The sequence below is a fragment of the Microtus ochrogaster genome, unplaced genomic scaffold (assembly GCF_000317375.1).
Source record: "Microtus ochrogaster isolate Prairie Vole_2 unplaced genomic scaffold, MicOch1.0 UNK1, whole genome shotgun sequence".
NCBI classification, from domain to species: domain Eukaryota; kingdom Metazoa; phylum Chordata; class Mammalia; order Rodentia; family Cricetidae; genus Microtus; species Microtus ochrogaster.
Window position 1 is genome coordinate 30,290,560 of NW_004949099.1, and position 23,641 is coordinate 30,314,200.

At 39.4% G+C, this 23,641-nt stretch overlaps 1 protein-coding gene across 9 annotated transcripts in view; it reads left to right on the forward strand.

The window, feature by feature from the left end:
* Zfand4 (zinc finger AN1-type containing 4) overlaps window positions 1–23,641 on the forward strand; it is an 88,127-nt gene that overhangs the window by 28,422 nt on the left and 36,064 nt on the right. For 4 of the 9 annotated variants that reach the window (XR_003378483.1, XM_026788206.1, XM_013353085.2 and 1 more), the window contains 4 exons: window positions 4,913–4,988; window positions 5,928–5,995; window positions 10,454–10,640; window positions 19,021–19,168. Coding sequence is in view for 8 of the 9 variants with exons in the window: in XM_026788206.1 (XP_026644007.1) it covers window positions 4,913–4,988; window positions 5,928–5,995; window positions 10,454–10,640; window positions 19,021–19,168 (479 nt within the window). In the remaining variant the exon portion in view is untranslated. Of the gene's footprint in view, window positions 1–4,912; window positions 4,989–5,927; window positions 5,996–10,453; window positions 10,641–12,755; window positions 13,228–19,020; window positions 19,169–23,641 lie in introns of those variants that run through there. The other 5 variants (XM_026788212.1, XM_026788209.1, XM_026788207.1 and 2 more) reach the window with 3 other exon arrangements.

The window sequence follows — 23,641 nt, forward strand, 5'->3', positions numbered from 1 at the left end:
CTTAAGATCCCGATTTTTTGCCTGGCAATCTTGTCTACTTCCCCTACCCAGGAGGAAAGCTATAATCAACCTACCCCTGGAACCCACACATTCTTAATTAGAATGTATCACATGCATGGTCCTGGCTAGTTTCCTTCCTTTTGAAACTTTATAAGTCAGGTCTCCTGTTTTCTGCATTTCTTTAGCACTTTTATCTTTCAAGCTTCCCCAAAACAGCCCATTAAGCTCTGAGCATTCAGTCAGTGGCTTTTTCAGCTCCAAAGCTACCAAATCTACATCTTCCTTTCACAAAAAAAGTCCTGTGCGGAAAACCCACAGTCAGGCCCATTGCAGTAATACCTTGTTCCTAGTCCTAGTTTCTATCCTACTTTGCTTCCCGTTTTAAATCCATAACCAAAAGTAACTTGTGGAGGAAAGGGTTTATTATAGCATACAGCATATCGTCCATCATCCAGGAAAGCCAGGGCAGGAGCCTGAGGCAGGAACTGAAATGGGGATTGTGGGGGAGTTCTGATTACTAGCTTGTTTCTCTGGTTGGCTTGCTTACCTACTTTTCTTGTAGACAGACCCAACTGCCTAGGGAGGCACTGTCCAGATGAAGTCAGAGCCCTCTCACAATTTAGCCAGTAAGAAACTGTCCCAGGGCTGGAGAGGTGGCTCAATGGTTAAGATCATATGCTGCGTCAGCAGAAGACCTGGATTCCATTCCCAGCACCCACGTGGTAGTTTATAAGTTCTAGGGGATCCTGTGAACTTTTCTGACCTCTGCAGATACCAGATGTACACTTCTTGTAGACATACATGCAGGAAAACACTCATACACAAAGTAAATCTTAAGACAGTGCCCCATAGACCTATCCCTAGGCCATGCTGACAGGGTGAATTCTTCAGCTGAGCTTCTTTCTTACCAGCTGACTCTTGTTTATTTCAAGTGGACGAAATCTGACTAGTACTAGTTTTCCAGGGAGCAGTGTTCTCTGGTTTTAATTGGAGAAGGTATTATAAGCCAAGATCTGGGCTTAACAGTAGACTTTTTATCCACAGTAATGAGAGCTCAAGGACAGTGAAGTGTTGTCTTCATCGTGTTGAGGGAACAGTCCCATGTATACTTAGAATGAGGACAAATGAAGGTATTCGTAGAGAAAAGAAAACTTGATGTTACTGATAAGACACTCTCACCAGAGAGTGAAGCCAGTGGTTCTCCTAGGAGACCTTGCAGGCTGGTGTGGTTGCCATTGTCTAGTGTGTGTCGGTCTAGCTGGGGCAAATGATGGAGCACTTGTTGGAGAACAGTGAATGGTTCTTTAATAAAACGTGAAGATTTAAGAAAATCAAAAAAGATTTAAAATTATATTAACAGGCACTTTTAAATGAAGATGGAGTTGCTTGGAATGAAGAGGGCTCAGGGCTTAATATTCCTCACAAGAATCACACGACTATGATTATTGTATTATATTGTTGGGTATGATCTTTTACAATTTTGGAGTAGTTATTTAGAGTTATGTAGCTTCCACACAGTAATGGGAAATTATACAAATGGTTCATCTTTCCATTGATATACATTAGTACTAAAAAAGGCAGGTAGTTAAAAGCAGAAAAGTTAGCAAGTAAAAAAAATGTGATTGTAAATATAATTTTTTTTTAAAAAGGAGTTTGAACATAGAGGTATCCTGCATGGATGGTTAATGTTACTCCCGGAAGTCATAGGTTGTTTTTTTTTTTTTAAAAAAAAAATCCCATTGCCAAGTATAATATTCTTATTTACAAGTATTGGTCAGGAAGTCCCTAGAGGTACACAAAACAATACAGACTATCGCTGTTATTCTTGGTTGTCCACCAGAACTAGAAGGCAAGACTCTGTTACTGAGGACACAACCCAGTTTGTCAGCAGGACCTAGAGAAACCAAGCTGTAAATGAGCTAGGAGCTTCTTCTTCGTGCTCAAAGTGATACAGGCTGTTGGGGGAGAAAAGTCACCAATGTCTTGCCCAGATATGGGCCCTTCATACTAAAATTCTGAACTACGAGGGAAGATGGGACCAGTGGTGCAGTCGTGGTGTGACTGTTACGGGGCATCCACTCTCTGATTGGATCTTAGGCCCGCACCACAGAAGGGAATTCATGCCTAATACTGTAATCCTAGTCAAAAGTCCATGGCTATGGAGACTGTAGGCCTTAGAGTTTGAAATTATTACTGTTTTGCTAAATGAACCATTGTCAAAATGCCTTGGAAATATTATGCTTATACTTATAGATTTCTGCTGCTGTCATCTGTGGTTAGAGCAACTTCTTTTTGCATTGGGCAGTGGTTAATGTAGCGACTCCTAACTGGTCAGAGTGCTCAGAGTAAGTGACTGTTGAGCTCTCAGCCCCAAATGAGACTTCTGAATCCTACCTGCTTCAAGGTTAGAGAACTTTGAACTGAACTGAAGAAAGAATTAAGAGCCAGGGGATGGAGAGGGGCATCCTGCATTGTCTTTTGAACATGATATGGCTATTCCACTGAACTCAAGGCTGAGGCTACATGTACAAGATGGAACAGTTAACATTCTAGAAGGGATGGGGCAGGTGTGTTTATGAGATGTCACTCCTAGAAGCTGTTGCCAATTAATGCCTGTGGCACGGGATCAGTAATTCTTTTTTCAGTGTTGCGGCCATTGCTAAGTTTTTCATGCTCTAGTAAATAATACCACAGCCAAGCTCATGTAGGCAACCCTAATTAAATTCAGTGGGTCACTGGAAAATGCCTAAAGTAGGAGGAGGGCTACCTGTTATGAAGAAGGAATAGCTGGGTGATTGAGATAGGATAAGGGGGGTTAGTATGATCAAAATACATTATAAACACATATGAAACTCATTAAATAAATAATTACACATTTTTCTTTTGAAGTGAAGGAAAGAATTTTGTGAGGAGTGCAGGGTTTCCTTTCCTTGACAGAGAATGAGGGCCTGGAGAAGGCCTGCCTCTGTGTAGTCTCTTGCTGACGGAATCTGTTAATAGGTCCTGACTTTATGGGGCTGTGACATGGATGCTGGTCCTGGCTGTGCAGTGTCCTTGGGGAAGTCCAGAAATAATGGGGGGTTGTTGATATATCTCTGTGTAATTCCTCTTGGAGCAGATTTGGACCCCAAGAAGCAATTGAGCCTGCTTCTTTGTAGATTCTAGTAGGGTTGCATGTACCAGTAAGCCTCTGTGCTGTTGGATATCCCTTTAGCTGTCTGGTTGCTCATGGCAGTAGGGCAGAGAGAGACATTTTTGTTGGTCCTGTTTCTTTGTTGCCCTCCTGTGTATGAAGTCTGCCTCTAAGTCAGTAGTTCTCAACTTTTCCTAATGCTGTGACCTTTTCATAAAGTTCTTCATGTGGTGGTGACCCCCAACCATAATATTTTTATTACTACTTCATAACTATAATTTTGCTACTGTTATGAATCATAATGTAAATATCTGTGTTTTCTCATGGTCTTAGGCAACCTCTGTGAAAGGGCCATTTGACTTCAAAGGGATTGTGATCCAAAGATTGAGAACCATTTCTCTACATTGCCCACCAGGCCAAATTTCCATCTGTGTGATTGTGACTCAGAGCTGTCCCTATCCTCAGTCCTCAACCATAGTCCTGAGACACATGCCCTAGGTTCCCAGGGTGAGCAGAACAGGTTGGGGTCTTTCTCTCTAGAGCTGTCTAGGGGCTGACTCATCAGGGAGTTTTTGAAAATGGCTGCTGCTGTCAAGTGCCCAGAAGGAAGGATTTCCCTAGAACCTTCCTGCCTTGTGTAGGTGCAGCTCTTAAAGTCTGTCTTCAACCTTTCTCTACTCCTCTCTTGCTCCTTCCCTTCCCACTCTCTCCCTCTTTCCTCCTCCTCTCCCTGCTGTTATTGAAAATACAGTGCAACTGTGTGCTTTGTTAGAGGCTGTCTTCTGGAGCAGAGGTCCCAACCCCCTGTGCCACACCCCTCCTTTCTAGGAAGACAGCACTCCCCAGTCAGCACTGAGGCCTTCACATCACAATTTGCAGTCTCTTTCCTGTTATGTTCCCCAGAATTTCCTCCTACTCCTTCTTTCCAGCTAAAGCTAGTGTGTTCCTACCGTCAGGAAGGCTGCTCTCCAAGCTCCCTTTCATTCCCCAGGGGTTCTAGCAGTCGATGTAGTGTGCTATCATTCCCAAATGAATCTTTTTTTAAAGTAAAAAGGAAGTGCTTCTTCTATAATTCTTTGGTTGAAGCCTTAATCCCCAATGTGAAGGCACTTACAGATTAGGTCCTTTAGTATATAATTTAGGGCTACATAAGGTCTTAGGGTGCAGTTGTCATGATAGTATCTTTGTAAGAAGAGACTTGAGAGTTCTTAGTGTTCTCACAGAAAGAAAAGGCCATGTGACTCTACAGGGGACTGATAACTACTTACATGCCAAGAAAAGTGACCTTAGAGTGAACCTATTTGGAACCTGGACTTCATGGGCTCCAAGAACCATGAGACACATACTTCTATTATTTAGGCCACTCAGGCTTTGGTGCAGATTCTTTTGGTTTCTATCTTATGTAATATATATATATATACCAGAATACTTAGATATACATCATGGCAAACTAAATAGTAATCAGAAAATCTCCTAAGATTCGTGGGGAATAGAGTAGCATTTCAATGGGAGTGTATATGCCATGGTAAACCACGAGTATTTAAAGGTAAGAGTGATGATGATTACAAAAGACACCTGAAATTGTCTTTCTTGGCCACTGGATAAATAAAAGTGGTGCCAGTCATACATTGAAGAGGACAGCTGTTGGGCCAGAGTGCTTGAACCAGAAATGTGTTTAATTCATAAGTATTCTTAGTTCTTTAATGACACAGCATTCTATCATGCTCTTTAGAGATGGTATTGAAATTTAAACACTTTTTATTATCACCTTTCCTTAAGGTATTCCCATCTGTCAGCAGCATTTAATTTGGAATAACATGGAGCTTGAAGATGATTATTGCTTGAATGATTACAAGTGAGTGTAACTATCTATTAGCAGCTTTATAGGTGCGCAGTGTTGTAGCTCCACACACCGGTGCTTTTCTTCATGTCTCTCCTGAACAGCTTGATCCCAGCTTTCATCCCGAATTCTGACCTCTAGATGTTGGCTCAGTACCACCTTTGCTCTTGATCTTCGTTCTCTGATGTTTGTTCTTCACCTTTAACTTTTCATGCCGAGCTCTTCGTCCTTGCCTTCTTATATGGTTGTATTAACTTCTTGTCTTTTTGCTTTTTTCTCTGAATATTGACCCATTCTTTCCTGGTCATGTTTTGGGCATAAGAGAGTTGCTCTCCACTGAGATTTTGTTCATCAGGCCCCTTTTCTCTTTAGGAAGTGGTACTGTGTGCACCTGTGGTTACAAATGTGCTTTCTGACATTTTACCTTTCTCTTTTCTCTCATGTAATTTTTTTCACTGATGACAAAGGAGTTAGGAGGCTGAGAGATGGAAGAACACCAGGAGTTGGCAGAACTGGTGGATTTGCAGTGTTATTTTTATTGAATAAATTTTCTGTTTCCTTATTCTTTGGGTTTTGACTAAGTTTCTTTTCTTTCTTGGGCCTACTTTTTGTATTTTTCAAGACAGTGTTTCTCTGGATAATTCTGGCTATCCTGGAACTCTCTGCGTAGACCAGGCTGGCCTTGAACTCACAGAGATCTGCCTGCCTCTGCCTCTGGAGTGCTGGGATCAAAGGTGGGTGACCACCAGGCTGGGCCTCCATTTTAAAAAGCTTGTGAAAACTTAAAACTTTCTGTAATTTATACAGGCAAACAATATATTTACTCATATTGCTGTATCTTTCTTCATATATTAGGGAATGTATAGTAAGGCGAATAAATCAGCACATAATTAGTGGTTCATTTGACACTGATTGTTATTTGGTGATTTTAGTTTATTTTTGTGCTATTTACAGCATTTCAGAAGGTTGTACCTTGAAGCTGGTATTGGCTATGCGTGGTGGACCGATAAGTACTAGAAAAGGTAGGCATTCATTAACGCAATCTAACAATAATTCTTAGTTTAGTAGTGCTATTATTCAAGGGGTTAATGTTTTTATAGGCTCTCATTTCAGCCAAGTTCCTTTTCTGTATTAGGTCTTTGATTCTTTTAAGCATTAGTCTTTACAACTTAGATGTATGACCCCTGGAACTCCAATATGTAATCCCAGAATAAATCCCTCATGATTCTGGATTTAAGCCAGGAATATTTAAAAATAAGTCTTAGTAGTAAAGGGAGGAGAAATGGAATGATAATATAAATGTCACATTAGCATTGTGTTTAGATTCTTGTCAGTCTTGTTGCTTTTTAAACTGTACTTGACTTTTAAATTCCTGGGATAATTATTAGCTGTAGGAAATTTCCGAATTGCCTTTTTACCTGGGATGAAACTCAGTTTCATAGTCATGTTGAATTCTTCTCCAAATGTGGGCGATCTCTGGAATCCTTCATTCATTCAGCAGATGCATAGTGAGCATCTACTGGATTCTAAAATATATTTTATTTTAATGTTGTGTATATGTGAGTGTTTTTGTGTGGGTATGTACACATGAGTGCAGTTATCTATGGAGACCAGACAAAGGTGCTGGATCCCCTAGAACTGGAGTTTTCAGGGTGATTATTAGCCGACCAGTGTGGATGATGGGAACTGAGCTGAACTGGGATTCTCTGCAACAGTAGTATGTGCTTCTAAGACCCATTTCTCCAGCTCCATCTATTGGACTTTGAGTGAAGGTCCCAAGTGCAGTAAACAAGGGTGACAGAGTCTCTGCTTCCTAACACTTCCTCCAATACATGTGTGAGAAATTGATGGAATTTCAGGTGTTTGTGAGACAGGAAGATGTGATAAGTTCTATATAAATAGCACAGTAGGAAAGGTCTGCGGGAAAGATTACAAGGGCAGAGACCTTAATTAGTAAAAAGTGTGTCTTAGTGTTATTGTTGTGAAGAGACATCAGGACCACAACAACTCTTATAAAAGAAAACATTTAATGGGGGCTGGTTACACTTTCACAGCTTTAGTCCACCATCCCCATGGAGGGGAGCAGTGGTGGCATGTAGGCAGACATGGTAGCTCAGAGTTCTACATCCAGATCTGCAGGCAGCAGGAAGAGAGAGACACTGGGCCTGACTTGAGCTTTTGAACGCTCAAAGCCCAACCCTAGTGACACAGTTCGCCCAACAAGGCCATACTTCTTTCTATTTTTATTAAAGATTTTTTTATTAATTATACAGTGTTCTGTCTGAATGTATGCTGCAGGCCAGAAGAGGGCACTAGATCTCACACAAATGGTTGTGAGCCATGCGTTTGCTGGGAATTGAACTCTGGACCGCTGAAAGAGCAGTTGATGCAGTTAACCTCTGAGCCATCTCTCCAGCCAAGGCTATACTTCTTAATCCTTGTCAAGTAGTGCCACTAATGACCAAGAATTCAAATATATGAGTTTATGGGGCCATTCCTATCTAAACCGCCACAAAGTTTTAATCCAGGGAAGAGCTGGGAGCATGCTTACTAGCCCCCAAGTCAGGTTAGCCACAGGCACCCCCACCATATAGACTCATGCTCAGAGTACCCTTAAGAAGACCTTCACATTTTTTTTGCTCCTCCACAAACTAGAAAATTGGAAATTGAGTATAGATTCCATTGCTGGTTTATTCTTGCATATCAAATTATATCCCCATGCTTTATAATTTTGGCTAAGATTAGATTATTAAAATATTTTTCTTAGCTTGGCAGTTGTAGCACACACCTTTAATCCCAGCACTTGGGAGGCAGAGGCAGGTGGATCTCTGTGAGTTCAGACCAGCCTGGTCTACAGAGCTAGTTCCAGGACAGGCTCCAAAGCTACACAGAGAAACCCTGTTTCGAAAAACAAAAAGAAAAGAAAGAAAAAAGTTTTTCTTATCTACCTTAAGAGCTGTTTATAAGAACTGTGTAAGTTAGGGAAAACAATGACAATGATGTTAAAGCTGATTAACCAGCACTCTGAAGTCATCAGAGATTCTCTTAACTGATTTCTGAAGTAGTTTTATGGGTTAGAGAGATGGCTTAGCAATGGGACTGCTTGCTTCATAATCATGAGAACTAGAGTTTAGATCTCAGCACTCATATAACCAGCCAGGCATCCCATAAATGCTTGTCACTCCATTTCTGAGGGATCCAACCTCTGTACCCCCAAATGCATGTGCAGATAGATACACTTATGCAGACACATAAATAAATAAATAAATAAATAAATAAATAAATAAATAAATAAATAGAAATTTAAAACAGAATGATTGTATGTCATATTGGTAATATTTATACTACTGAGGATACTTCAAAAACTGTTTGCTGAGCTACTATGTCAAGTTAGACTTATATAGTATTTAATGGTTTGTGCATTCTATATTAGGAAGTTGGCAATATGTACTATTACATCTTTAAAGCTCATTTAGTCTCTCAGATTCATCGTTTGAAAAGTGCCTTCATCATGTGAGTTACAGTAATATTTAGCTTTTAAAATAGTCATTATCTAAATAACACAGGGAAGCAGGCATTAAAGATATACGTGTATAATCTGAGTCCTCACGAGGCTAAGGCAAGAAGATCACAAATTACAGGCCAGTTTTGGTCATAAAATGTTAAGGATTTGCCTTAAAATAAACAGCACAAGAAAGCAATCTTCTCTATCTAAGCTTGTATCCTAACATATATTGCTTTTAGGTGACAAAATCTTAGAGATTATTCAGTTATGAAGAAGCATGCATGCATACATAGACAACCTTATTACTTCTGCCTTAGGGTCTGGTTTTAGGAAAAGCTTTAGTATCTGTGGTTATAGTCAGGTCTTAATGCTGTCATGTGGAAAGTGGCAATTTCAAGTTTTGAGAATAGTTTTGGATACTGTGGTGTTTGCCTGCCACCAGCCATGTAGGAGTCTGAAGATGAGTATTGCAAGTGAGCTCAGGCTCATAGGTGTCTCAAAGAAGGCTAGAAGCTATGTGAAGAACATTATTTTAATACTTACACATTGTATGATTGTGAGAGAGCCAATGGAAATGTTATGTTTCAGAAGTAGTATTAAATTTAGACTATGAGGCAGCTTAGATACTTTTACCTCATTTTCAAAATTTAATATTTTTCCGTTAGTGTTTCTTCTTATTTTATCTTGTTTCCGGTGCTGGCAGTTGACCCTTTGAGCCTTGTGCATGCCAGGCAAGTACTCTGCTACTCAGCTGCATTCTCTGTTGGTGCCACTTCTTTAGGGCATGGCAGCATTCCAGCTTTGTTAATAAGTTCATGAAAGTTAGACAGCTTTGAAAATTGAGGACAACTGGGTATTACCTGCTTACCAGTTATGAGGAGTGTCAGAGTGGCTCCAGTAGGCCTCTGTGAGTCTCCTATGCTCTGACTGGACATGGACACACACCCTGACCAAGACACCTGGGTCACGAGAGAAGCCTTTCAAGAAACATATAGTGATCCTTTTTTTTTTTCTTTTTGGTTTTTTGAGACAGGGTTTCTCTGTAGCATTGGGGCTTGTCATGGAACTCACTTTGTAGACCAGGTTGTCTTCAAATTCACAGAGATCCACCTGCCCTGCTTCTGCCTCCTGAGTGCTAGGATTAAAGGCCTGTGCCACCACTGCTCAGTAAGAAACACATATTGGTCCTTTCTTAAAATGCAGTTTTAACATACTAAAATGCCTTCCCTATTTGTGCACCTTTAACTATTTCAAGGAGCAGCTATAAAAGCATATATTCTTATATAACACTGAAGAAAAGATTTACTTGTTTTTTCTTTCTTTGTTGCTTTGTTGGTTTTGTTGTTGTTGTTGTTGTTGTTGCTAAAGACTGAACCTAGGACCTTGGGCATGCTAGATATTCACTTTATCATCAAATTTTGTGTCTAGCTCTCTCTTGCCTCTGACTTCTTGAGTATGTTTCCCAGTTGTGTTTGAGTGCACATGTTTATTTTATAATCTAAAGTAAGTGGGATTTATAATACATTTAATTGATTTATTGTTGGAACCAGTATTTAAAGGCACAGGAAGCTAAAGAGATTCACTAAAGTAATGATAGGTAATATTGTACTTAGCAAGTGTATCAACTGTATTTGGTACAGGACTACAAATGCCCTCATGTGAAGCCCTGTCTATGGGCATGTAAAATAATGATACATTTTTTTCATCCATATTCATACAAAACAAGCCACGAATTTGAGATGTGGGAGAGACATAGAAAGAATTGGAGGAAGGGGTATGGGGGGGATGATGAAAATGTGATAGTTTACATTTTATACAACATCCCTTATTAACTATCAGAAGCCTCTTTGGAAAGCATCTTTTATCACATGTTCAGTGTGGTTGTATAAATTCAGCATGTATATCCTGTTACTGCAACAAGTGCAAAAATGTTGATGTGAATTGAAAGACTGTTTATCAATCTTTCCCTTTGTAGTTCCTGTGGAAGACCCACTTAGGGAGCTTGCTGAGTACATGGATTCCAGTCGAGACGAGGTCTGGGAAAAGACCTCTTGCAACAAACAAGTTACATTTTTGGTATACCGGGAAGGAGATCAATTGAACTTCTTTCGTGTAGTAGACAGGGGAGATGGCACTTTAACACCGTTGTCTGAATCTTTAAGGTAAATAGGTTTCATTTGCACGTTTCACTTAGAAACGGATACCGTACAGCATACTTCAGGAGCCTTTGTATGCTCTTTGGGTTATTTAGGTAGCTGTAATGTATTAACAAGGCCAAGTAAGTTCCATGGGCTCTCCACCCCGTTCCTTGATAAGTTATTCTGAAATCATCCTTCATGGTATTCATACTTAAAAAAAGGAATTCCTAAATTTTAATTTTCTTTACATGATAGTTTTTAAGTAAAAATGGTTTGTTTCCATTTATTTGTGAAACTCTAAGATGCCTGCTAGAATATAATCTTATGATAATAGTATATTATTATATAATCATGACATAGCAGAAAGGATTAATCCCAAAGTTTGGTATCATTTTTAATTGTGTTAGTTAAAAATGGGTAAATCTCTTTTTTATTTCATTACTACATAAGAGGAAATAAACTGTATGTTACTATTAAAACCAGAAGAAAAACACTATTGATTGCTTAAGTAGGCAGTAGAAAATGAAAGAATTGGGCATTTCAACTTACTTTGAGTCACTCCTTTCACTTTCATTTTCATTTTTAATTACAATATTTATTTGTGTGTATGTGTATGGCATGATTATACCATGATGCATTTGGAAGTCAGGACATCTTGGAGAGATTCTTTCTTTTTACCCTGTTGGTCCTGATGAGTAAACTCATGTAATAAGGATTAGCAGCAAGCGCCTTGGCTGGTTGAACCATCTCCTCAGCTCTCTTTTCAACTTTTAAGTAATTAAACATAACTGAACGTTTACAGCCAGTTCTAGCTAATATAGAAGCACTGGTGTGAGAGAGAGAATCTCTGCCTTCATTGAACATTCATCTAATAGCCATAGTCCTGCTGCTGTAATGTTGCAGAAGGATATGATCTCTGGGATCAGATGAGTTGGCCTTCATGTCACCCGAAATGTAGAGTCAGAGATGGCCTGTGAAAATTGATATTAAATGAGGAGAAAGGCTTTGCTAAACAGACAAAGGAAGAAAAGATACTAAAGTGAGTCTCACAAAAAGATGAAAATCTAGTGCTATAGTCATTCAAAGGAAAACCCAGCTTGTAATCTGGAGAGCAGTGTCTTGGGGTGCGGCATCTAAGTACAGTATGACTGGTGCTTTGTTCGGGGTGTCACCTCCATCCCCCACCCTTGTGCCTTACACTCATGGTGACTGCAGTGTATGTTCTGTCGTTTGTTATGGGGAAGACCCTGCTTTCATGGTCATATTCACATTGTGATGTAATTCATTGCCTTTCACTTAGGTCATTGAGAGAACTGAGTTTTCCTGGCTGCTAGTTGGTTAGGGGCTTTTCTCAGTTCCTTTTTGAAGAACTCAGACTAAAGTGATTTGGGACCTAAGTTATATTGTCAGAATCCCTTTACTCTTACCATGTTAAGTTGGCCAGACCAGTCAGATCGGGTCATACCCACACTCAAGGACAGTATGTAGTGATTATAAATATCAAAAGTGAAAAACCATACAATTTCCTCTAAGATTCTGCTCAGAGTGTGTGGGATAGAGAGGTTAGACTCCTGGTGTGTGTTTGCTACACACACATGCATGTGAATGTATTTGGAGGTCAGTGGAACTTGCAAGGGCGGGTTCTATCTTTCTACCACATAGGTCACAGAGATGGAGTACCTTTATCACCAAGCCATGTTGCTGGCCTATAATTTCAGTTTGTGTTTACCACTGAACCCAAATATTGTCATAAAGTTCATGAGGTTAAGGTGTACTTTCTGTACAGATCACCAAAAATAGTGAGAAAAAACATGATTGAGTGTTGACCGAGGTTTCTGTCCTGTCCAGTCCCACAGTCATTTAGTCCCAAAGAAACACACAGAGGTCTACATTAATCATAAACTGATTGGCCTATTAGCTCAGGCTTCTTGTTAACTCTTTTCTTACATCTTATATTAGCCCACTATTCTTGTCTGTGTTAGCCACATGGCTTGGTACCTTTCAGTGAGGTGTTCTCATCTTGCTTGCTCAGTGTCTGGCTTCCTCTGTGTTTACTGCAAACTGACTCTTTCCTCTTCACAGAATTCTCCTGTTCTCATTGCTCCACCTCTACTTCCTGCCTGGGTACTGCCCAATCAGTGTTTATTAAAATAATAGAAGTGACAGGATAAACGTCCATTGTTCCACAGCAATTGAGTAATCATTATGGTTTGAATTTGTTAAGTCCCCAAAGCATCCTGTTTGGAGGCCTTGTTGATAGGCTTTTGGGAAGTGATTGAATCTTAAGCACTCAGACATAATTGATTTGTCCCATGATGGGTTTATGATAGCATATTGGGAGGTGGGGCCTAGTTGAGGAAATGAATATGAGGTGTGTGCCCTGGAAATCATAATTTCGGCTGTGTCATTTTTCTCTTAAAAATCTTTATTATTTATTTGTGTGCATATATGCGTGTGTACAATATGGATGTCAGACGATAGCTTTCAGGAGTTGGTTCTCTTCCCTTATGGGTTCTGGGGATTGAACTCAGGGTGTCAGGCTTTGTGGAAAGAGCCTTTCCCTCTGAAAGCTTTCTTTTCTTTCTCTCTGCTTCCTTCTGGCTGTGATGAGGTGAGTAGCTCTGCCCTGCCATGTGCTTCCCACCATAATGTTTTGTGTTATGAATGTCCAGGAACTACAGAGCCAAGTGACCCTAGACTAAAACTTCTAAAATCATGAGCCAAAATAAATCTTCCCTTCTTTTTAGTCATTCCAGTTATTTGTCACAACAGTGGAAGAGCTGAAACACAGAGATAAACTTTGTTCCCACTAAGCCATCCAAGTGATGATAATAAACCCATGCTGATTCTACTGGTGTCACGATGCATGATGGATTTACGTATTTATCAGATGTATGCTATGGTGAGGATCAAAATAACAATTAGAGGCAGCTAGTATTCACCCACTTATTTACAAGTTGGAATTAAAACACCCAGGGAGTAACTTCTCGAGATGAGACTGAGAACACAAGAAGTTCAGGAGTGGGTAGGAAGAGAAATGAAGAAACACAGACTCTGAAGATTGGAGCAGAGTAGTGTCTCCATTCAATGTGCCTGTACTAGGATAGCAGATGGAAGAGGTTCCAGAAAAAAGCAGATACCTAGGAAGCACAGCTAACATAGAGTTGACATGGCACAGAAGGGCAATCTCAACACTGCTTTTCAGGAATCTGCAAAACAGGTTACTGATAGAGAATCTTCTTGCATTCCCAACACACATTGATGGTGCTGTTGTGAGGGAGCTGGTATTCTTGAAAAGGGAGAGGTGTGTATCAGAGCTTGTGGCGTTGGGAAACAAGCCCCTATATTTTACTGTCCCTTTCTGTGCTGAAACCTTCTACAAACATGAATATGCTTTCAGTGAATGGCTTTGAAAATCAGTTTGAACATAGAGAAGACCGTCTCTGTAATTCTGTGCCAGAGGTACTTGATGGGCAACAAGAAAAGGTTGCAGAACTGACTTCCCCTTTAACACTGGAAGCTCTGGTGCTAGTTTAGGAGCTGGAAGAACTTACTTCCTCTTTAACACCGGAAGCTGTGGTGCTATCTTAGAAGCTGGGAAAAGCAAGCAGATGCATCTGATTAGGTAGCTGAATGCTGTGGTGGATTGCAGGCCTCAGTATAGAGAGTTGCTCTTACTTCTAGTTGACTTCACAAGGGTCTGCAGAGCCTAACCTAGTTCTTTGTGCTCTCGGAGACATATAACTAACCAAGACATGGAAATAAGAGCTGACTGGAATAGTAGTGGGTGTCCGCTCTTCATATATGCAGGGGACCATTTCAGTACAGTTGATACTTTTCTTTTTATTAAGACTGTTTTGTCAGCCGTGCAGTGGTGGCACACACCTTTAATGTCAGCACTGAGGAGGCAGAGGAAGGCAGATCTCTGTGAGTTCAAGGTGAGTCTGGTCTACAAGAGCTACCAGGACAGGATCCAAAGCTACAGAGAAACCCTGTCTCAAAAAAAAAAAAAAAAAAAAAAAAAAAGACTATTTTGGCAATTGTTTGGTACTTGTATTTTGCTTCACGTTTTTCTCTTTGTCATTTAATACTTTTAAAAATTCATATTATTGACGTTGTTTCTACCTCTCACTTGTTTCCTTTTCTCTCTTCTTCTTCTTCCTGGGTTTGAATCCAGGGCTTTGCTTGCACATGCTAGGCAGCTGTAAACAATGAGCTAATATTCCCAGTTCTTAAATTCTCTGATATTTTATGACCTTTTCTCTTTCTTTTATTTTTAGGTAATTTTATCATTTTAAAACAATTTATGTCATTTTTATTTATGTGTGTGCATATGTATATAGATAGTGGGCAGAGGACAGTTTGAGAGAATTCTGCCATGTGAGTTTGGGGGCTTGAACTCAGGTTGTTGTGTTCATTCAGCAGCAAGTTCCATGGTACAGTGAACCATCTCTACAGTCCTATCTTTGCTCTGTATTATTTGGCCTGCCATTCCAGTTGGTGACACTTTCTATATTGTAGTTTTCCTTTGCTTTTTATTTTTTTGTGTCTGGTTTGCTTGCATTAGCATGTTCCTCTTTTCAGATGGTTCTAGGGATGGAGCACTTAGAGCACTTTGTATAGATGATTTACTATTGGGCCATTCTCCATCTTAACTAAGAGAAATTATATCCTGCTTACCATGATTCATCTCAGCTGGGACCTCAGGGAATATCCCTACTTAAAAACAAGAGCACATTAGGACCAGCAAGATGGCTCAGTAGGTAATGCTATCTGCTGTCTGATGATGCAAGCCTGACAACTTGAGTGGGACTCCTGGCCTTCGTTAAGGTAGAAGACAGCTACAGACTCTCCAGAGCTGTCCTCTGACCTCAGTGTGTGTCTCATGGCACTCCACCACATCACACACACACTAATAATAGGAGTTATTAGTAATTAGAAAAAAGAGGTCATAAAAGCCCATAGCTAAGAACTCAAGTAGGTACAGTTAAAGGTGCCTCAGGATCTGTTCCTGATTATTCATTCCCATAACATCAGCAAAGATGGTGGATCTTATTTTCAAGGGACCACAGTACAGGTCATATTGAGAAGAGGATTAGCCACATAGTGAGCACAGCCTATAGACTCCAACACAGCTGCCTAAGCTGCCAGGGGTTCTAACAAGACACTTCTTGTTAGAAGACCTACAAAGAAGATAGGGATCCAGTTTTCAAAATATTCTCAAATGATTTCACTTCTATCTGATGTAACATTGGTATGCTTGTAAGTTCACTTTAAAAATTTTGACATGTTTGATGTACATTTATTTATTTATTTATTTATTTATTTGGCTTTTTGAGACAGGGTTTCTCTTTGTAATAGCCCTGGGCTGTCCTGGAACTCACTCTGTAGACCAGGCTGGCCTCAAACTCACAGAGATCTGCCTGCCTCAGCTGAGTGCTGGGATTAAAGGCATGCGCTATCACTGCACAGCTACTGATTTTTTTTTAAAGTTATGAAATAATACTGGGCATGGTGATGCTCACCAGCAGTTGGGAAGTGAGAAAGTAGAGAGCAAGTTCAAGGTCAGCTTGGTCTAAGTAGGGAGTTCTAGGCCATTCAAGCCTACATGGTGAGATCTTATTTCAAAAAGGAAAAAAAAAAGGAAAGAAAAAGGAAAAAAAAAGAAATCACGTAGTACTAATACTAAATACCTGTGACATAAAAATGTGGATGAATTGTGATTGCATCACTGTAATTTGAACGTGCTAGGCTTTAATGTGCAGTGCTAAGTGTTGCTGTCAGTTCTACCATTGTGCAGAAGGAGTGACATGTCTCTGCTCTATGAAACCTGGATTCATGAGCAGACCTGAATTCTGTACAAATCTATGTGTTATGAAACACAATTATTTTTATCCTTTTCTATTTAAAGGTGTGAAAAACTACTCTTAGTTCATGGGCCATGTAATAGGTGGCAGATCAACTTTGACCCATAGCCCTGTTTTGCTAAGAGACCTATCAGATTCATCCACATACAAAGTATTATTAATTTTTTGTAGTTCCAAATCATTTTAGTAAGTCATGCTACCTTGTTTTTTAAGAGGGAAATCTAAACAGACATTGTAAGGGTTAAATAGTAACAGCCTTGTCTGTTTTGGAATTATTCTGTAGACCATGCTATCCATAGAGATCCCCTACTTCTTACCCACTGTTGCCAATCTGGGACTCATGGGGTCTGAACCCAAGTTAGAACCAGAACTTTAGGTAGGTTCTCTAAGAGCCTACTACTGTCCCTACTGTAGCCAGCCCACCTACCACTGGGCCCTGGTGAGCCAGACCCAAATACTGCTCAAACACACTCAGAATCAGTGTCTGTGTCTGTGTGCATGTGTCATCCCCTCTGCTGCTGTCCTCCAACTCTTTTGCCCCTGCACACTTCACCTATCAGCCACCCTAGTACACCCTGCAGATCTGAGACTGCTTTGAGTCTGAGCAGGAGATTGTATCTAAACTTCATCTCAAATAGGGACTCCCAGAGCCAGTTTACCTGCCCCCACCTGCACACCTTTTCAGCTACCCCACTCATTGCACAAATCTGAACTGCAAATTCAAGAGGGAACTCCTAGAGCCTCAATTCCCAGCCCTCTACCTGCTGTTGATCGCTGGGACCTCCTGATCCCAATCCAGAAGCACAATTGGAGATAATCATCTCCCTGCCCACTGCTCATATCAGACCATGTGGAATCTCATCTGGAACCCGGGAGTGGCCCCAAGACTGAAAGCACAGCATCTCAGGGCTTCTATTGCTGTGATAAAACACCATGACCAAAAGCAATTTGGGGAGGAAAGGGTTGGTTTTGGCTTATAACTCTCAGGTCACACTCCATCACTGAGGGAAGTTGAGACAGGAACTCAAATTACAACTTGGAAGAAGGACTGAAGCAGAAGACATGGAGGAACATTGTTTAATGGCTTGTTCCTCATGGCTTGTTCAGCCTGCTTTCTTACAGCACCCAGAACCAACTGCCCAAGGATGGCACTGCCCACAGTGAGCCCTCCCACGTAAATCATTAACCAAGAATATTCTTCATAGGCTTGCCTACAAGCCAATCTGATAGGGAAAATATCTTTGTTGAAGTTCTTCAAGTTAATAAAAAGACCAAATAAGGTACCAACCATCATTCAACTGGTCCACAACCCGAGTAGTTGGGGTAATAGCAAACAAAGGTGAGGCCAGATGTTAACAATAGGTAACACTACAGACACTGCCTAATAACAACTCCAGATATTAATGATCTCAAGTCCAACAAGCTTACAGATTGAATCACAAAATAGAATCTGTCTTTCTGCTTCCTCCAATAAACACCTCACGTCAAGAACATACACCATCTTAAGGTAAAAGGTTGGAAAAAGATATTCCAAGCAGGGGCAGCTTTTCTACCTGACATAGTAGACCAGGGCTAGTCACACAGGACAGAGAAGGACACTTTGTCCTCTTAATATAGGAAAACCCACCAAGAGGATGTTAGAAATATTTATGTTCCAAACACAAGGGCAGCTAATATAATAAAAGAAACAATTAGATATAAAACCACAGATTGACACCAATACAGTGATAGTGGGTGAATTCAATATTCCACCCCCACGAGTAGACAGGTCATCCAAAGACAGATAAACTGCAGTTCAATATCATAATCAAATGAATCTTCAAAACATTACAGCAAAGACTAAAGAATGCACTTTTTCTTAGCAGCACATGGAATATTCTCCAAAATTAATCACATATTATGATACAAGGCAATTTTCAACAAAATGTGTGTGCAGAGACTGCAAGTAGACCTCAGGTTTGTTCTTTAGCACTGCCCAGCTTGTTTTCTGAGGTAGTCTTTCATTGGGTTAAATTTCTATGGGGGAGGCTAGACTGACTGACAGTAAGCCTCAGGGATGTGCCTGTCTCTGCCTTCCCTGTGCTAGGATTACAAGCCCATGCCTCCATACTCAGCTTTTTAGATTGAGTTTTTGGAACTGAATCCACTGAGCTGTGTCTTTTGCCCCCAAATATGTTTTGAGTATGCTGGATATGTATGTTGCTCCATATCTAGTATGCTTGCCTAGCACACACAAAACCCTAAATTCAAGTCCTAGAACTGCATAAAACTGAGTGGGTGGCACACACCTCTCATCCCAGCACTCAGAAAGTAGAGGCAGAAAGATCAAAAGAATAAGCCCTTCCTCAGCTACATAGCAAGTTTCAGACCAATTTGGGCAAAAGAAACATTTTGAAATTTATTTTCTTTCACTTTTCAATGACAAAATGTAATTAGTATTTCCCTTGTAGTAGGAGCTATAGTTGCTCTTGTACATAGAACTGTTAATCCTCAGCAGGTGTCAAGCATGTTTTAAGTACCTACTGTTTTCCTTGCAGCGGTGGTTCTGTGTATAATCTGTACACAGATGAGGATGAAGAAGCTGAGCCTTCCCCTTCTGGGCAACAGATCATTGAAAATTCAATAACTATGAATAAGATGAAACTGCTGAAGGCTAAGATGGAGAACATGAATCTCAGCAAAAAGGTGAAGCTGTTGACTCTTGGCCAAGCGTTTCTCTAGCTTACAGAGGCAGGACTCGCAGCACCGAGTCTGCGGGGAGTTGTGGAGAACTATAAAATATTACTCATTTCACGTTTCTGGTCTCAACTTATTTATTAAGATGTGACAAATGAACATTGAAGTTTTTAGTCTAGCAACACACCTGAAAGAGTTATGCACACTGAGCATAATTCATCTTTAAAATGTTATAACTGTAACATGAAAAAGGATAGTAAAAGATAGCTTGATCTTTCAATAATCAAAAGTATGATTTCAAGACTTACACATCACAGGCACTGAGACAGGCACACTATAGCCCAGGCTGGCCTAGAACTATGCCTAGCGGATAGTTACTACTTTAGCTTTAGTGGATATGGCCAGTTTTCTAAAGTAGTTCCAAAGTGGATAATGGATTTGCATTCTTTCCAGCATTGGCAGAGATTTGCAATTTTTCCACATTCTAGACAGTTGGTTTTGTTTCTGGATATAAGTCTCTCTCTCTCTCTCTCTCTCTCTCTCTCTCTCTCTCTCTCTCTCTCTCTCTCTTTCCTTCTCCTCTTGATCCCATACACAGCTGTACTATTCCTTGACTTCTTTTTAATCTGTTAGTGCCTTCCCATATAAAATAAATAAACTTTTAAAATACAGCTTGAAGCCTGGCCGGGTGGATTGGCAAATTAAAACACTTGCCACATAAGCCTGCAACCTCAGGTTTAATCCCTATTAAGGTAGGTGGAGAGAACTGATTCCTGAAAGTTGTCCTCTGACCTCTTCATGCATACCATGGCAAATCACATCATCATCATCATCATCATCATCATCATCATCATCATCATCATCAAACAATAATAATAATAGTAAAATTTAGACTCTGCTTGAAGAATTTTTAAGAGTTAAATACATTTATTTAATTATAACTCAAAGTAGTTCCATTTTTTCCTTTCTTTTTTGCTTGTTTGCGTGGTTTCCTGGAACTCACTCTTTAGATCAGGCTGACCTCAAACTTACAGAGAACTGTCTGCCTCTGCTGGCATTAAAGGCATGTACCACTACACCAGCTTCCCTGCCTCTTTCTGTAAAGAGCCCATCACAGTCTTCCCTAAGATAACCACTGTTTTACAAGTATATCCACAAGTAATTTTTGTCTGATATGGAACTTTATATAAATAGACACCATAGACAATACAATATTTAATAAAATTATGATTTATTATCTTCAATATAATTTTTTTAAAAATTAAATTTATTGTTCAACTACACAGTGGTTCTTTTTGTTTCTCTCTTTTCTGTGATAAGCATTCAGGTATCTGAGTTTTGGCTTCTATTAAGGGAGCCACTGGAGCATATTTATACTTTCTTCAATGGATACCTGCCCTTTGTTCTCTGCGTCATGTACTTAGCAGGAAACTTAGAGTCATAGGAAAGATAACATTGTTTTATACCAAATTGCCAGGTATTCGATGTGTACTACACTTTGTGAGGTGTAGGAAGAAGATCATGAGTTTTAGGTTAGCGTGGCAAAGTAAGTTCTATGCCAGTTTAAGCTACATAATGAGACCTTGTCTCAAAACAGACAAGCAGAATGAAGAAGTTACAAGGACTGTTTTGCATAGGTTTTCAACTACTTCAGACTCCCATTAATAGCAGGAGAGTTCTGGTTTGTGCCAATTCTTACCAACCCTTAATATTCATCAGTGTTTTCATCCCAACCATTCTGGGATTGTGTGCTGGTTTTTATTTCATTTTTCTTATAAGGAATAATATTTACTTTTAAAAAATGTTGGCTCTAAGCCGGGCGGTGGTGGCGCACGCCTTTAATCCCAGCACTCGGGAGGCAGAGGCAGGCGGATCTCTGTGAGTTCGAGACCAGCCTGGTCTACAAGTGCTAGTTCCAGGACAGGCTCCAAAACCACAGAGAAACCCTGTCTCGAAAAACCAAAAAAATTTTGACTTTTGTATGTTGCCAAATATTTTGCTCATTTAAAAATTAGGTTATCTTCCTTTTACTTATTGGTTAGTAGACATTTTAAAAATGTATTTTGGAGCTAAGTATGGTGATGCACTCCTGTAATACCAGGCCTTTGGATATAGAGGCAGGAGCACCAGGAGTTCAAAGTCAGCCTCAGCTGTCTAGAATGCCTGAATCTAGTCTAGGTTGCATGAAACCTATCTCAAAGCAACTAGTACACATATTTATATGTATGATATAAAATCTTTGTCAGATGTATGGTTTGCAGTTTCTAATACTCTCTGACTTGCTCTTTCACCAATTTTGATGATTATTGTTAATTTTAATATAATATAATTTATCAGTTTTGTTTTTTATGATTAGTATTTAATAATTTTTATGGCATATTTCCTATCACAGGTCTTGAAGATATGCTTCTGTGTTTTTCTCCAATACTTTTTAGATGGTTATTTATTTCTAAATTTAGATCTGCAATTCTTCTGATTTTTTTTTCTTTTTTGGATATAAACTTGGTTAAAGATCATTTGTTTTCACTCAGATGATGAACAATTGACAAAACATCTATGCTGTAATTATTGTGTATGTGGTAATAGAACTTTGATATATATGAAACAAAACCTACAAGAAATAGATGAGTGCTTATCTTCAAAGATTTCTGCTCAGCATAGCTGCTAGGACAGAGAATGGGAAAGGTTTCTGAGAACCTGAAGAACAGTATCAACTTATTGACCTAGGTAGCATTTGCAGAATGCTCCATCCTACAACAGAATACACATTTCCTCTCAAGGAAATACATGTAGAACATTTACTACAAACAGCAACAATATTTTGTACATAAAATAAATTCTAATAAATTTCAGGAAGATTCAAATCATTAAAAATACTCTGGTTTACAAAGGAATGAAACTGGAAATCAATAATAGATCAATTTGGGAAAAATCTGATATTTCAAAATATCACATTTCTAAGTAACTCATAGGTCAAAAAAATAGAGAAGTTGAAACATATTACACTGAATAAAATAATTCTGATAGTGCAGGATAATTGACTTTTTAAGAATATGCACATATGTACCACATTTTGTTCATTTATTTATCAATCAGTAGACATTTAGGTTGCTTTCACATTTTGGCTATTGTGAATATTGGTGGTATAAATATGGTAAATACCTCTTTGGTCCTTTGACCTTACACACACATATACACACACATATATACACACACTTACTTTATTCTTAGATAATTTAGCACATGTACACAACGCGTAGACCCTCTCTCATCTTTCTACCACCCCTGTCCAAGCCCCATCTTCCTCACAAATCTCTCTTATTTCTGTTTTGTTTTGTAACCCTGAGTTTAACCAGAACTGTCTGTCTATGTGACCATGAATTTGGCCTTGTCCAGTGGAGCCTGGTAAGCTCAGCAGTGGATGCACAGCTGGTGACAATTATATTAGATATTTTAAGGAGTATAAACCCATTGTTTGTAAATTGTTCCTCAGTTTTGATTTATGTGAGTTACACTATGATTAGAAACTGGTTACTTCTTTGGCATAAATGTCACATAAAAGATGTATTCTTTGTATAATACATCCATAGAAACATTATGACAGTTGGTAATATTTTCAATTTATCATTTTAGGATTTTCCTCTTAGCGCAAAAGTGGTTGAATAGATTTAGATAAGTTTTGGTGGTTGAGGCTGTTTTATTTTTCATTGTGTTTAATTTTTATTTCTATTGCATGGAAATCAGACAATGTCATTTATAGTTCTGCTGCTTAGAATTTAATTAGAGATCTGATATTCTCCATGTGTATATTTAAAAAGATAGTTTATTCTCTTAACTTCAGAGTAAAAGTTTTACAGGTATCTATCTGTAGGATCTACTTTATTAATTGCTTAGGTATGATTCTTTATTTTGTCAGTTTGGTTTCTTCTGCAGTGAGAACCGTGATACATGAAAACCCACTAAAGATTTCTGTATGTCTCTTTCCACCTTACAGGAGTATCTCCTGTGTTGTTTGACAAGTGTCAGTACCACTTTGGTTGTGCTAATCCTAAAGGTCAGGAAACACTTGCTGTCCTGGACTGTATCTTTAACACTTGCTTTCCCGATGTTATCTGGCACCTTTGCCTCCTGCATGTTAGCTAAACTACAGAAAACTTACTGCACTTTCTCTTTTCTCCATTTGTTTTCATTCTCTAGATGAGCAAAATATCTATTTTTTAATTATTATTATTTGTTTATTTATTAAAGATTTCTGTCTCTTCCCCGCCACCGCCTCCAATTTCCCTCCCCCTCCCCCAATCAACTCCCCCTCTTTCATCAGCCCAAAGAGCAGACCTGGTTCCCTGCTCTGTGGGGAGTCCAAGGACCTCCCACCTCCTTCCAGGTCTAGTAAAGTGAGCATCCAAACTGCCTAGGCTCCCACAAAGCCAGTACGTGCAGTAGGATCAAAACCCAGTGCCATTGTTCTTGACTTCTCAGCAG